This window comes from Condylura cristata, unplaced genomic scaffold (assembly GCF_000260355.1).
Source record: "Condylura cristata isolate star-nosed mole 26May11 unplaced genomic scaffold, ConCri1.0 scaffold00023, whole genome shotgun sequence".
Classification (NCBI taxonomy): domain Eukaryota; kingdom Metazoa; phylum Chordata; class Mammalia; order Eulipotyphla; family Talpidae; genus Condylura; species Condylura cristata.
Window position 1 is genome coordinate 3,078,563 of NW_004567124.1, and position 16,119 is coordinate 3,094,681.

The 16,119-nt window shown below is 49.1% G+C and overlaps 1 protein-coding gene across 13 annotated transcripts in view; it reads left to right on the top strand.

Annotated features, from left to right (window-relative positions):
• TLE3 (transducin-like enhancer of split 3) overlaps positions 1-8,015 on the top strand; it is a 47,325-nt gene extending 39,310 nt beyond the window's left edge. For all 13 annotated transcript variants that reach the window (XM_012728710.1, XM_004687633.2, XM_012728704.1 and 10 more), the window contains exons 14-20: positions 262-338; positions 1,037-1,286; positions 1,619-1,866; positions 2,722-2,869; positions 4,082-4,232; positions 5,076-5,152; positions 6,069-8,015. In XM_012728710.1, the coding sequence (XP_012584164.1) occupies positions 262-338; positions 1,037-1,286; positions 1,619-1,866; positions 2,722-2,869; positions 4,082-4,232; positions 5,076-5,152; positions 6,069-6,176 (1,059 nt within the window). In that variant the 3' untranslated portion in view covers positions 6,177-8,015. The remainder of the gene's footprint in view (positions 1-261; positions 339-1,036; positions 1,287-1,618; positions 1,867-2,721; positions 2,870-4,081; positions 4,233-5,075; positions 5,153-6,068) is intronic.
• The last annotated feature ends 8,104 nt before the right edge of the window (positions 8,016-16,119 follow it).

The window sequence follows — 16,119 nt, forward strand, 5'->3', positions numbered from 1 at the left end:
TACCAGGGAGAGAAAAGGGGAAGGCAGGGAGGAGTGGGGGAGTTGAGGATGCCGGTTCAGAGCTAGGGTCCTGGACGTCTTCATTCCTGCCACTTCGTTGGCAAGGCATTTGGCCCTCCTGGTTTTCCTTGCTCCCATCTGCTTGATGGGTTCTGAGCAGGCAGCAATGTGTATATAAGGCCCGGGACTGGTGGAGGAGGAGCTGTGGAGGGGGATGAGCGTGGCATCCATCACTAAGGCTCGCCTGTCTTTGCCTTCCAGGTTGGCTTTGACCCTCACCCCCCAATGCGGGCCACGGGCCTGCCGTCAAGCCTTGCCTCCATTCCTGGTGGAAAGCCGTAAGCTTCGGTTATATTTCCTGTTTGCTTCTTGGAAGGGCAGGGGAGGGCCCCTCACCCCCTAACCCTAGCCCCTGACCTGCCAAAGCTCCCCAGAGGGAGGGCGTCTTCCCCTTCAGAGGAATTCATATAAGCACTGGAAACACGGCCTGGCACCAGGAGCTCCTTCTAGTGGGGACCCAAGTGGAGGTTGAGGGGCTGTTTCCTGGGTTCCGGAGAGAAGCACTAACATCACTAGGGCTTCCTAATAACCAAATGACGTGGGCTGCCCTGAACTTGGGCACTCCTTTGGGGATTGCCCCCAGCTGGCACCCATGGGAGCCTAACGTGGCTGGCAAACACTCACCTGGGTGAGTGTGTTGGGGAGCAGATTTTCCTCCCTAATGGCCCTGAGGGGTTTTGGAGCTGGTGGGAAAGGGCATTTCAAGCCATGTGCAGGGCTAGTGACTGGCTTGTAGCTAGGGAGCCTGGGGTCAGAAATCTAGGTAGATGCTAAGCAGGCCCTACCTGGTAGAGCCAAGCCAAGCCAGAGGGCGCTGACTGGTTCCCAAAGACTTGAGGAGAGGGACCCCCGAGGCAGGAAGGGGAGGCAGGAAGGTTGAGGGAGGTCCCAGTTGGACTGGGCTGGGCCTCTGGAGCCTGAGAGAAGACCCAAGTGGGAGAAGATGGCAGAGTGACTCACCTTCTCGCCCTCGCAGTGCGTACTCTTTCCACGTGAGTGCCGACGGGCAGATGCAGCCAGTGCCCTTTCCCCACGACGCCCTGGCAGGCCCCGGCATCCCGAGGCATGCCCGACAGATCAACACGCTCAGCCACGGGGAGGTGGTGTGTGCCGTGACCATCAGCAACCCCACGCGGCACGTCTACACAGGCGGCAAGGGCTGTGTGAAGATCTGGGACATCAGCCAGCCGGGCAGCAAGAGCCCCATCTCCCAGTTGGACTGCTTGGTGAGGACCCCGGGGCTGGGGCATCTCCTCTAACTGGCAGGCAGAGCAGGGAGGCACCTTGTCCCACCTGGCCTACTTCCTCTTCCCTGCATGGGCCGGGTGACTTTGAGTGAGCAGGCTCACTTCACGGAATCCTCACTTTGTCACCTGAGGAGGGAAGATACCAGCCTCCTGGGGCTGCTGAAGAAGACTGAAGAGCCGTGAAGGGGACGTGTCACGGGGAGGGCAGGCTGCCTGCAGGGGTGCTGAGGGCATGCGGTGCTGCCGGACGGGACTCTGCCCTCCAGGAGGAAAGGTTAGGCAGCACTCAGCACGGCCCCTTCTCCTTCCAGAACAGGGACAACTATATCCGCTCCTGTAAGCTGCTCCCTGACGGGCGCACACTCATTGTGGGCGGCGAAGCCAGCACACTCACCATCTGGGACCTGGCCTCTCCCACACCCCGCATCAAGGCCGAGCTGACGTCCTCGGCCCCCGCCTGCTACGCTCTGGCCATCAGCCCCGACGCCAAAGTCTGCTTCTCGTGCTGCAGCGACGGGAATATCGCTGTGTGGGATCTGCACAACCAGACCCTGGTCAGGTGAGGCTGCTGGCTGGTGGGCGGGGCTTGTCCTTCAGATGTCTGCACAGGTCGTGTGTGGCCTTGCTGCCCAGACTGCTTGTCCCAGGGACTGTTGGGGGTCAGAACAGTGTGGACAGGGGACACCCAGGTCAAAACAGCTTGGCCTGGCCTGCCTTGTGTAAGTGGGCAGCTGTGCGCCAGGGCTGGTGTGGGCAGAGGGTAGAGGTCTGCTTGTTGCAGGAGCTGGCAGAAGACCCCAGGGAGAGGTCAGCCTCTGGCAGGTCTGGGAAGGTGGAGTTCAGGTGGGCAGCCGAAGGGTGGGAGAACCCAGAAATAGATGGCTTTGCAGACACAACCTCTGAGCCACTGTGGCACTGGTGGTCAGCGTGGAGACCTTGGCAGCCAAGCTGCTGGGTTTCACTGTTGCCTATTTGTGACCTTCCACAGGTCACTTAATCCCTGTTCCTCCAGAGTGAAACTGTTCCTTGGAATCAGGCCACAGTGCAGTGTCTCACCAGTTGGCTTTTAATGTATAATTTCGCCATCATCTTGAGAGTTGTGTTCTGCTTGGGCTTTGCCATGGCTTCAGTCCCTGCAGGGTGGGGGGGATGGATTAAGGATGGAAACTTCGAAGACACTGAGTTTAGACTGGTAGAATCTCTCCATTACCTCCCTCTGTCCCCGCCCCCCGCCACACACACATAACCTGGCCCAGGCTTAGCTCCGTTGCAGGTTCTCTAAGGGACCATGACACATGGGGTGACCTCTGCTGGCCTCAGTTTCCTCTTCTGCTCAGAGGCAGAGCTGGCCTACCCTCAGGCGCCACTGCCAGGTGTCCTGGGGCTAATCCTGTTCCTTGCTCGGCCTTCATAGGCAGTTTCAGGGCCACACAGACGGGGCCAGCTGTATAGACATTTCCCATGACGGTACCAAGCTGTGGACGGGGGGTCTGGACAACACCGTGCGCTCCTGGGACCTGCGAGAGGGTCGGCAGCTGCAGCAGCACGACTTCACTTCTCAGGTGTGTGGCCCCAACCCAGCCCCCCCCCTCCCCGCTCCCCAGTGGCATTTTCTCCTCCCGGGCCCCAGTGACCAGGGTAGGGGCAGAGACCATCATTGCAAATGGATGTGGGGCCCCCCTGAGCTCTCTGGGAAGGCTTTCTGGATGATGTAGCAACAGAGGAGTCCACAACACCTTGGAGTTCCGTTTCCAGCTTCCCTACTGTCAAGCATCTTGGCCTCGGTTTCCTTATTCTTTCTCCTCCCTCCCTCCTTCCCTCCCATCTTCTCTCCCCTCCCATCCTTTTACTGGAACTTGCTATTGGAATTTAAAAAAAAAAAAATACCTCTTTTAAATATATTTTATATCCTCGTTCCTGTTTGTACAGTGCTTGCTTTCTCCTCTCGGGTGTAGGACCCATAGAATTTCCACAACCAGCTCCCCGGGCTCCCTCACCACAGTCCATGTGCTCTTCCCTCCCCTTTTCGCTCCTTCTCCCTCTCCCTCCCCTGCAGAATGTCTCTGGTTCAGAGTTGTCTGGTAACTTTTGTTTTTGTAACTGTATTTTTCCTGATTCCATATTTAGTTCCCTGTAGTCTTCCTCTTAAGTGAAACCATGCACTGTTTTTTTCTTTCTCCTTCTGACTTATTTCACGAGCATAACCCCTTCCAGCTCCATCCATGTTGCTGCGAATGACATGAATTTACCATTTTGGGTTGCTGAGTAGTGTTTCACTTCCCTTATTCTTAGGCTGGGAACAGTAGCAGATATTTGTGAGCACCAGAGACAGCTCCTCCGTAGCTCCACCATCAACCTGGCTCATAGGAGCCACCCATGATCATTTCTTGTTATTTTTATTCTTCACATTCATATCTTAATCTCAAATACTTAATATTTTAGCAGTTCACTTACTTTCGTTTTCTTAAGGAAAGCCAAAAGTCACAGAGACAGTGACTTTGAAAGTTGAAATCACATGGCCATCTCCAGAGTGGAGTCCCGACTCTACCGCTAGAGTCAGCACCTGTTGAACCTGCAGTTCCTCACCTATAAAATGAGGGTGGAAATTGGCACCTGCCCCTGGGGTGGACGGAGGGAGAGAGGAGCTTCTAATGCAGATAGCAGGAGTGGCAGTGATATTGGAGGGAGAAGAGTGGGACCCCGAGGCCTCAGGGGGAGCGTGGCCTCCTCCCAAACTCTGCAAATGGCAGACTCAGATATTCTCCCCGCTGCAGATCTTCTCTCTGGGTTACTGCCCCACTGGGGAGTGGCTGGCCGTGGGCATGGAGAGCAGCAATGTGGAGGTGCTACATCATACCAAGCCCGACAAGTACCAGCTACACCTGCACGAGAGCTGTGTCCTCTCCCTCAAGTTCGCCTACTGTGGTGAGCCGGGGGACCCAGGCCTGGTGGGGGGTGTGGGAGCTCCTGAGGTGCCCGGCTGGCCCACACGTGTCCAGATGAGGAGCACAAAGCTTGCAGAATGGGTCTTGGGTCCAGGCCTCCTGTCCCTGACGTGAATCCTTTCGAGGCTCGTTCCCCTGCTTTTGTCCCTTAGATGCAGATGCTGCCGCAGGGCACCAGGCTCCCCGGACACCAGGCCAGCCTTGGCCAGCCTAGGGCAGGGGTAGAGAAATGGTTTTCACGACTCCACAGGGAGGTCGTCTGGGTGGTTTAACATGGACATTAGGGTCTGGTACCCCTGCTGGGAATACCTGCCCTCCACCCATGAGCCATGTGGCAGTGAACTCCTTGTTCTCTGGACCCCATGGTCTTTTCCCGAGGACTGAGAATGGGGGAGCAGCACTGCCATGTGGCTCATAGGGAACATAGGTACGTCATCCCGCTCGTGTTCCAGGCAGTGCTGGAGCCAGGTCTCCTGCCCCTCAGGCTTGCTCCCTCCCTACGCATGCTGCTCGTTAGTAGAATTTAGAAGGATCAGTTCACTTCAGTAGCTTTAAGAAGAATCTCTGGGGGAAGCCTAGCTGCGGTTACCTACAAATGGTACCTACCGCTTCTTTCCCACCCCCCCATCCCCCTTAAGCGCAGAGTCAGGCATTCTTGCTGCCTCCATGTGTCTCATGTCTTGGTTACAACATGCCTCTCACAAGTGAGAGTGGCACAGAGCACTGCTTAGCACTTCTCGCTGCATGACCATGCCCAGAATAGGAGGGCTGGCTAGGGAGGCAACGGCCACAGCTTGACCCTTCCCATGCCTCCCGCCCACAGGCAAGTGGTTTGTGAGCACTGGGAAAGATAACCTTCTCAACGCCTGGAGGACCCCGTATGGAGCCAGCATATTCCAGGTAAAACCTGCCACACCCGTGTCCAATTCTTCCCAGTGGTGGGGAGGGGGCGGGCAGTGGGAGGCAGGTCAGAGGCCTGCCCTGGCCTCTACCAGCCCCTACCTGATGCGGGTCCAAGACTGAGTTCCAGAGATGAGGGCCTGGGCAGCAGGCAGCAGGCACATGTTGTGTTCTACCTCTCATGCCCTCCGCATCTGCAGGCCAAAACCTCTTGTAGGGTTTTTAACACGGACCACACAGTGCTTGGTGTTGGCCTGTACCCTGAGTGCTCACGGGCTTTGCACGCTGGCCGTTGAGTAAAGCAGACAGCATTTTTTCAGAGCAGCGCTACATCTTAACACTTCTATGTTAGGAGGGTGGTGGGCAGGGAGAGAAAGATGGAAGGGAGGGAAGAGACGTTCATAGTTTCTGCTCAATGTGCAGCACTCACTCTCTCTCTCTCTCTCTCACACACACACACACACACACACACACACACACACACAATCGCACGCACGCTCATAGCCAGCCAGCTCGTGAATTCACACTGGAACTTGTCCCGGGTGTGACCACATAATGTCGTCTGGCTATACCTGATGCTTCAAGGCTCTGGTGCAAAGCCTCGCCTTAGCCCACCAGGCTGAGGGTCAGGCCTGCTGGATACCTCAGCTCAGAAAGGCTTCTTCCCTCTTGTAAACTCAGCAGAGAGGCCACGCTAAGGTGTCTGTGTTAAGGATCACATCAGCCCCTGTGGTGAGCTGCTTTGTTGCAAAGCAGGTTGTGTTCTACCTGGGAGAGGAGAGTGCTTGTCGGGGGCCCTTTAAACACTGGTGACCTCATCTCTGCTGTGCGGGCTCGGGGTGGGAACCGGGAAATGGTGTTGAGTTCTGAGAAACTAAATTCCTGTCCCTCCCCCCACCCCCCCTTCCTTCTCCAGTCTAAGGAATCCTCATCTGTCTTGAGTTGTGACATTTCGGCGGATGACAAATATATTGTAACAGGCTCTGGTGACAAGAAGGCCACGGTTTATGAGGTCATCTACTAAACAAGGACTCTAACAGGGCTGTCAGACTCTGGGAGAAACAGACTCGGCTGTGACAGGGAGACCCCCGTTAGGGGGCCCCGAGGACGGCGGAGGGCGGGCGGCGAGCAGCCCAGCGTCCAGGCTGAGCTCGGCTGGCTGTGAGGGCGCGTGCCCCGTCACGGTCCCGACTCCTGGGCATGGATTGATGTGTTTCGCAGACTCGGCGGGCTTCTCTTCTCCGCCTCCCCGTAACAATCCTGGCAGATGTTACAAATAGATTTATTTGGAGGCTCCTGGCTCCAGTTCCCTAGACCCCTTCGTGACTCTCTCCTCTCCCTCTCCTTTCTTCTGACCTGTATCCTTCCCCTGGGTCGGGGACACTGGAGTGGACCACAGTTTCTTTGTGTTTTTTTTGTTTTTTTTTTTTGTGCTGGGGGAGGGAGGGATCTCATTTTCCCAGTTGTGCAGCGCACAAGATTTGTGAAAAGTGTAAATAACAGACTCCTATCTTGGACTGGTCAGTGGGGGAGGCCCCCCACTTCCCACCAGACACGCTAGCTGTGTATTTCGCCTGCTGTATTTGTAATCCACTCGTGGTGGTGGTCTTTTGTTTTGTTTTTATGAAACAGGTTCCCATCTGGGGAAGGGAAGTACAGGGAGGGACAGACAAACGGAGAGGGGGTACGAGGGGAGGAAAATCTCGGGGTTGAGGAAGAAATGCAGGTGGCCTCCAGATGGACCATCAGATGCCCCGGGAACCAGCCTCTGCGGACTTGGGACTTGTCCAGACATGTCAGGTTATACGCCAGACAGACGATGGACAGACAGTACTTGGGATGGGCCAGTGGGGCTGCTGTGAACAGAAGCACAGGCTCTCTGTGCGCCTTGTCCGCCTTCCACCCCTCCTCGCCCTCTCTCAGGTGTTTGCTGTGTTCGCTCTCACTCCGTCCCTCCGCCTGGGCCTATCTTTGGTGCACACGTGGTTATCCTGACGAGCAGTGGACGTTCAAGGCGACTCCCTCTCCTTCCCTTCTTAAATCTTGGACACAGCCTATAAAAAGGATAAAAAGTTAGAGGAAAAGCATAGCAACTCAGCTCAGGGAGCTACAGAGAAAAATAGAAACTGATGTGGGTGCTTTTTTTTTTTTATTTGAATAAAAAGAATTAGAAGTGATGTCTTTTTATAAAATAAATGCCTTCTCCTCTTTGCTGCGATGACCCCTTACTCTCTTCCCTAGAAGGGGGTGGTGTATACTTAACCTGCGAGCTCGCAGGGCTTAGGGGACAGGGCCCGACCCGACACTCTGGTGACCTCTTAAAGCCTTTGGGGTTAGGAACCCAACAGGTTATGGTAGGCTGTCGTCGCCTGTGCGTGCCACTTTTCGGCACCCAAGTGTTCTGAGGTATTAAGATTTGGGTTGTTTTCTTTTGGTCTTTTATTTTTTTTCTTCCTTTAAGGAAAAGCTAAAGGCCGTTGTGAGTCCTGGTGGTGGGCTCTCTGTGGATGTAGCATATGGAAGATAATTTTTATACTGCATTTTTATGGATTATTTTATAACGTGTGATTCTGTCTGAGAGAAGGAAGGGGGCGTCCCGTGAAAACTGCCCAGTTTAAATGATCTTGCTCCCCAGTAAGCAGGTCCCCTTGATGTGAGTGAGAGCCAAGGTGCCCTGAACCTTTCTGAGGTGGGGGGCGGGGTGTTTGGAGTCTCCCCCTCACTCTCTCCCTCCCTTTCCCTTCCCCCCTCCGGATCTCTGATGGTCATCTGCCACCTTGCGTTAAGGCTTTAGCCACAAGGGAGGGCAAGGGTAGAAGAAAACTGATTCCTGAAGAAAAAAAAAAAATGAAAAGTCATTGTAATGAGCTGTTTTTATATTTTTAAAAGTTACTATTTAAAGGTTGGTTTGTTGTGTTTTAATTGCCTCACTTGCCCCAGCCCAGCCCTTAGCAGTCAGCCAGAACCCTTTGCCACCTTGTTTCTTTCCCCGGCAGTCTCCCGTCTCCCCTCAGCTTGAGTTCTCATTTCAAGACACCATGCTGCCCCCACCCTGACCCCCAGAGTCCGATCCTGCAGGGCAGTTGGGGGGATCCCTGGGTTCACGTACTCCCGGGTCTGAACACCCACCTGAGGTTGTTCAAGGGACCCAGGCAGTGGCCTCTCCTGAGTGGTGGGCAACAGGTGAGCACCAGAATCTAGCACAGCTGCCAGTGCCAGGATTTGGGGGAAAAAAAATAATGGGACAAACTTGTGAAGCTGCAATGTCTGAACGTCTGGATCCTGAAAAACCTGTGTCTTTATTTATTTTTAAGCTTAATTTCGATGTTAGGGGAAGACCCTCAGTCCCCAGGGCATGGAGCTTAGGTTTTGAAACTTTAGGGAGCAAGGGTTTTTGCAAAAGGGCTGGGACAGAATGCAGCACTCCAGGGAGGCAGGGCTGGACTTGGGTGGGTTTCAGGCACCCCTAAAACGGCAATAACATGGTTTCCAGCTCCTTATTTTGTCAGTCACGATCAATCAGTACAAACCCATTTCACACAAGAAAGGGAATTTGACATCGTTTATAAGGAATGATGGTCGGAGTAAAGCACAGCCTGTGTGCTACGCCTAGAAAGACAGCCAGGCTGCACGTGGGATGCTCAGCTCCCAGGCTTCATGGAGGAAGGCTTCATGGAAGGCAAGCCTAGCCGGCAGCATGAGACTCCGCAGTTTACCTTTTGGGTCAGTTGTGTGGCCTTAAAATAGCAACCTTCGGACGACACATTTCTAGATTGTAAAGGTCTACACCTGGCAGCAGAGAGCTGGGAAGGCCGATGGCAGGTCTGCCCAGGACAGTCTGTGAGCTGGAAGTCGCCTTGGCTACCTAGACAAGGGGAATGCAGACTTAGGGAGGGAAAGGGGAAAATGTCCGTCTGTGAATTTGCCACTGCCTTGCTGCGAAACAGCTCTACTGACTTCCTGGCAGTCACAGGTGGGGTGGGTGGTGTGACCCAGTTTGAGGTTTGGGAGGGGCATCTCACAGCCTGCCCTTTGGCCTGTTACCCATCGTTCAGCTCCAGCGGTTTAACATCTGGACTCCAGCTTGCACTCACTGCCAGTGTCCTTAGCCAAGTTCTGGCCGCCACACTGACTTAGCTGCACTTGCCCGGGCCTCTGCTTTCCTCGCCCTCCGCCCCTCCTCAGGCTTTCCGTGAGCTCAGCCCCAGCCTACCCAAGCCGATAACTGCATTCAAGTGAAGCCCATACTGCATTCAAGTCATCAGAAGAGGAATTCTCTGCACCTGGAAGCTGGGGAGGCTCTAATTTAAGGTAAGGGGTCCACTCATGGTAAACGATAACCACATCCTTAATCCCCCCAGGTCCCCCTGCCCCCTACTCTATGATTGTCCTACTGTGCAAAAATCCAAGCTCATACCCAGTCATAGTGGCGGTTTACCTACACAGCCTGACTAATTTCCCTGGAGGCCAGCACACGGCTGGTGTCAGCCCAGGGCAGGGCTGCTGACCCATGGCACTCCTGTTCTCAGGACAGGCCTTCCATCCTCTGCCGGAAGCCATGGCAAGGTGAACTGACTTGGGCCCATTGGCTTCGTTGTGTAACCTCTGCGTGAAGCAGATGTGTTTAGACAGCGGGCATGGTTGTCAGAAGCCGGGTTCCAGCATGGCAGTGGCATGGATTACAAACCAGCGTGCAGGTCATCACTGGCAACAGCTGACAGCATGACAGCACCCCTGTGACTCCCCTGCCCCTGGTGACCCCAGCACAGGCAGTGCCTGTGGGGCCTGTGGAAGGTACAGATCTCTGGATGCCGCCTCTGGAAGGGTCCTTAGCAAGGCTGCTAAATGGGAGGAACTAGCCATGGAAATGCATGGCTGATGATGAAGTGCATAGTTCTTTGTGATAGTGTTTGACCATGAACATTTTTTTTTCTTCTCATTCTTAAAAATAATATAATAGTTTATTTTTACATCATTTTGTGCCTTTTTCCATCTCAGTTGTGATCCCCGTGGGCTTCCCATCACCAAATCACCAAAGACCAGTGCACTTCCCCCTCCCCACTGTTTTTGATCCCATTTCTTACTCCACCCCCATAAAATGTCTCTGGTACATAGTTACATGAACATTATTTTTAATATGAAATAGAGCAAACAAACCTGATTACCTTTTTTAACTTGCATGGTTAGATATCCTTTGATGTCTTTGGTGAAGATAAAATGTACACTATTCCAGTACTCATGAGACACTTTAAATGCTGCAGCAAAATTGGGTCTTTTGTATTTGAAGGGACATCTATATCCAGCTCCTGGTTTTATAAATGGGACAATTAAGGCCCCAAAGGGCAAGTGGCTTGAGTCATACAGCCTGAACTGAGATACCATTCCTCCCCCCTATGACCCTTGGCAGCCTTTCAGTGAGGGAGGACAGGAAGCTCGGAGTTGCTGCTTAGTATGCAGGACAAAGTAATGTTACAGGAGCAGTCTCCAGGGGATGATCCTCCTGTCCCTTCACCAAGACTGGTCAGAAAATTCCACCTGGAAGGGAATAGCCTGCAATGGCCATGAAAACCATCTTCCTGCCCGAGAACATCCTAGAACTCAGCCCCCCCATCTTGCCCATGCTTCCAACTATCCATCCATCCATTCATTCATTTACCCCTCACCCACCCATCCATTCATTTGTCCACCCACGCACCTGCCCAGCCAGCCATCCATTCATCCTTCCATCACTACCTACTCATTCATCTATTTGTCCCTATATGTAACCCATGGACATATTCAACCATGCGTGCATCCATCTGTGCATCCATCCATCCATCCATCTATCCATCCATCCATCCAACACAATTGGCATGTGAAGTCCTGGGGAATCTGCACCAGATCACTGGACAGGGTCAGTCCCTTGTCAGCGTTCCCCACTGCAGCACACAGGCACCTCCATGCACTGTACTCTGACCTCGTCACGTGCCTGCTCATTGGTCCTGTGCAGATAAGTGTCTTAACTCCTGAAGCAATCCCCTGGCCTAAGCCCTACATCTCTAGGGTTACCTCTCACCTCCTTTCCTGTTTAACTTCACCTGCTTGGCAAACACATCTCCAGTGCCCAGAAAAGAATGTTCTATAATGTTAAGTTTTCAATGCGCTTCCCTTTCAACTGGGAACAAACTGCATTCCTCTTTGAACTCCTGCTGATTCTTCAGGACACACCCAGCTTTGGTGTCTCTCCTTCCAGGACGCCTTCCCTGACTCCTGGCTCCTCTTGTCTGAGTTGTGTGGGCTATCTTTGTGCTCTCGGAGCATTTTTTTTTCCCCAACACAGTGAGCACACAGGGCACGTTGTGCTGTGACCATGTCACTGATGTCCTTCTATGGGGTTAACCTGATCCACCAGACAAGACTGTGTACCTCTGGTACTTAGCACATAGTCTGTGCTCAGGATATTCGTTGGATGAATCCGTGAGTGTGGGATGACTATAATAGCTAATATTACTAGAATACTTAGTAGTATCATTACTTCATAAATATCTTTTCATACTCATAACAGTCTTATGAGGGCAAAGTTATTATTATGGCCATTTTATGGGTGAATGACTGAAGTTGAACTTGTGCAAGGTCACAGAGACTGTAGTGTGTGTGTAATATTGCTGCCAGATGGGTGGATGGATGGGCATATGCATGGATGGGTGGGTGGATGGATGGATGGGTGTAAGCTCACTGTATCATTAGGACAGGCTCAGAGGTTTGGAAAGAACTGACCCATAGGTGGGGAAGAGATTAGTGATAATCCAACTAAAGGGGAAGTCAAGGAACCCACCGAACCCACCACACCCAGGTCAGGCCTGCCTTACCTCTGTCAGGGCACTTCTCTATCAATGCCCAGAAAATTCCACCCTGAATTTCTTCCTGGCCTGACAAACCTGAGATCACACTGACCCTGACTGGAAGCATCACTCCCAGGTGGACCAGGAAGCATGTCCAAGGGCACAGAAGTGGGTCCTTGGCACTTCCTGGATTGCTGAGGCTATATGAAGCTTAGGAAGGGGCTGTGATCTTTTTTCTAGGATGTGACAAGTGGACCTGCCTGGTACAGGTGTCTGTGGACACAGGTTATAAGATTTAAAAAGAGCAAGTCTGGAATTTTCAATTCTGGCTAATGAAACAAGAAGCTAGTAAAAACTCCTTAACCAGCTGGACACAGATATGTTCGATAAAGTTAAAGCGATTTAGTAGCCTACTTTGAAAGAAAGAAAGGGAATTCCTTAATGTCAAAAATAAAAGCATTTAAGCCAGAGTGGAGAAATTCTAAGCTCAGAAAAATATCCCAGACTCTATGGAGCAAAAGCGGACAGAATTGCAAGGAGGAGTGGGAAGTTGTGACATGCTGCTAACAGAAACTGGCAGATCAAGCTGAGAGAAATTTATAAGGATATAGGAAAGTTGAACAGTGTAATTCTCGTTTGAGACATAAAGCCTTACAAGCAACTATTAAGAACATAAATTATTTTTCAGCACACCTGGAAGAGGTAGACAGTTTTAGCAATCAAATGAAGCAGACATGGCATTTTACACAATTCAGTACATGTCCATGACTTTTCTTAAAGTACCAGACTAAGACAGGAAGAAAATGTCTTGAATATGAAATGGATAGCTAACTCGGCCAGCAGCCCAGTAATAAATAAAGGTTAAGTTTTAGAAGCATTGTTTTAAAGTCAGCAAAATCCCCAAAATGCTCATTATTCCTGCTTCTATTCAACATAGTGCTGGAGACTAGCCAATGCAATCAGACAAAATAAAAGAATAAATAAAGTATGATGATTGAAATGAAAGAAAAAAATTGTAATTGTTTGCAGATGATATGACTATATGCATACAACATATACAAACAAAAACAAATAAGAGAGTTTAGACAACATACTGGATCCAAAATCAACATTCATTAATCAATAACATTCCTATTCATAAGCAGGAATGAATTAGAAACTGTAATGTAAATTTTTAAAAATGCATTTATAATAGTAACGAGAACTACCCATGAATAAATCTAAGCAAAGCAACACAAGTTCTGTATGGAGAAAAATATAAAATTTTATTGAATTATACAATTTTTAAAAGACCTATATAGATAAAAACCTATATCATATTCATCAATGAGAAGATTCAATTTCATTTAAAAGGCTAACTTTCCCAGCACTCTATAATACATTGTTAGTCAAGGTCCAAGTAGGGTGTTTTCTATGTCATTTGATCAGCTAATATTCGAATTTCTCTGGAGAGTAAAGAACTAAGCATGATAATAGTTTTGATGGGATGACTTGTCCTCCAGATATCAAGACTCTCATGAAGATAGTCAGCAGGAAAGTGTGCTCCTGGTGTGTGAAGAGATAAAGAAGCCAATGGAATTAGAATATAGACCATCATATTTGTGGAGAAAAGCATGATGCAACAAACAGAGCTGGATCAATAGGTCATATATAGGGATGACCTACCTCTCGCACAACAATAATTTCTAGCAAGGTTGCAGTCTTTAAATGTTGAGGATAAATACAAGAGAATGACTGTAGCACTCTGAGGAAGGAAAGAGTTATTGACCAAGACAGAGGAAGCCAAAGCAATAATAAAAAAAGAAATCAATTGAACTATGTTAAAATTTTAAGCCCTTTGGCAAGAGATACCATAAAGTCAGAAAACACGAAAAAATATAAGTGCAAGTCTTACAACTGACAGAGATGATCTGAAATAGTTCAGATTTTCTGACATGTGGCGAGCTCTTCCAAATTAATAAATGAAATCAAACAAGCCAGAAAAATAGGTAGGAGACAAAACCAAGTAATTCACAGGAGAGGAAGCATGGGTGGTCAGTAAATCTGAGGAAATTCCCCTTTTCTCCTTCTCCTGTGTTATCAGGGAAATGTAATTTTTGTTTTAAAGGGAAAACAGAGCGACTCATTTCAGTGAGATTGGGAAGCTTTTGAATTTAATAATACAAAGTTTCTACAAGACTAGAGAATGACCAGTATTATCAAACACTGCTTGGGGGGACATAACTGGGTGTGGGTGCCCTTCATTTATCCAGATATTTAACAATAGAAAAATAGAAGCAACAAATTCTATGAGCTATTCAGCTTGGAGGTATATACCCCAGAGGAACTCCTTCAGGACTACACAAAGGCAGATACAGAGATTTTTTTTATTGACCCATCGGAGCAAAGTTAACCTGGAAAGAAACTCTGTGGTGAGGAGGAATGCATAAAGAAAATCTGTACATTTTTGTGTAATGAAACTGTATATAAGCATTTAAATACATAAGCTAGATCCTTATGTATCAACTTGGCTAAATCTCAAAAACCCAATGTTGTGTGAAAAGAGCAAGTTGCAAAAGAAAATATAGAATATGATATTCTTTTTGTCAAACATAAATCCACTCAAAACAATTGTAGATTGAACATATATGTCAAACTAAAAAAGGCTGCTGGAAAGAGCTCACCCTGTCACCCTGTACAGTTAGGAGGGGGAGGGAAGGGTGGATGGGAACTGAGAGCCAGGTGGGAGTTGAGTTTTGCCCGCCCATCTGATTACCTGTGAACATGATGAAAATGAAAATGTTCACACTTTTTTAGATCTGTGTGGTAACTTGAGACTTGAGTAGTGTCATCTTATGTTCTGTTTTCAACATGTTTGAAGTATTTAATAATTTGGCTCCAAGAAAGACAACCACAAAGTTCAGGCCTTAAGGAATCGGTCTCACCATAGTTTCTGGTGACTCAACATGTGGATTTTGGGGAGAGGGCACAGGAGGGGAGTGGCAGAGAGGCATCGAGCTCACTGCACATCTGGGCCCTGTCACTGGCCCTCTCCCGTCTGTGTTCTAGTCTGTGGGACAGTGTTCTAAGAATGCCGAGCTACCCCTGGGGCCTCACTAGTTGGCAGGCTCTGCAGGCCTGATGATTACTGTGGGAGTGTAAGGCAGCTAGTTCATGTAAAGCTAACCCATGTTAACTGCATAGCTTTCATCATGAAATGCACCCAGGGCACATTGTATGAGGAATCCTCATGCAGAGTCGTCCAGCTAACAGATATTAACTAACTCAGGTTTAACCTAGTTTTAGATATACCCCACTGACTTCCATCCAGCCTCCAGTATTACAAAGAAAGTCCCACCTAACCAGCAAATATTTCAATATCTCCAAAAGGAGATCTTCAAATTTGAACTATTTTAAAACAAAACCATAATAGTACTTTCCCAGCAAAAAACTCAACAATAATTTCCACTGTCATCAAATACCCAATCTTTATTTAAAATTTTCAAATTTTTCCAATTGTCTCAAATATTTTCAGAACTGTTTATTTGAATCCTAATGAGGTCCATACAGAGCAATTGTAATTGATTTGTTATAGGTTCCGTCTTCATACTGCATTCTCACACTTTTCACACACTCCCCATCTTTTCCTCTCTCTCTCTTTTTCTCACACATACATTTATTGAAGAAACAAAATTGCCCTTGGAACTTCTTGTAGTCTGAATTTTGCTGATTGCTAAATTGTAGTTAGATCTTGGAGCTTGATTAGATCCAAGCTTGATTTGAGAGTGGAGGGAGGGAATATTTCATTGATCTCTTAGGAAGCACATACTACCTTGATGTTTCTCCTTTTGTATATTAGCAGTCACTGATGATTATTGTCTAGATTCATTAATTCATTAGGGGCTACAAAATGATATTCTATTTCTATCACTACTTCATCTATTTGTTTGAATATTGCTATAAGAAGAAACTGCCCCTCATCAAACACTTGGTTGTCTTGAAATATAGCTTCATGCAGGATAAATGCTTGATTTATTGCTTTATTTGCCAGTTTTCAAAATAAAAAGTTAGTTCTTTACCATCCTCAAAAGCCAGCAATAAGGTTTTTAAAAATATATATCATTTTGAACTTGTGGATTGAGGCATATTTAACTTGTTTAGTCAAAT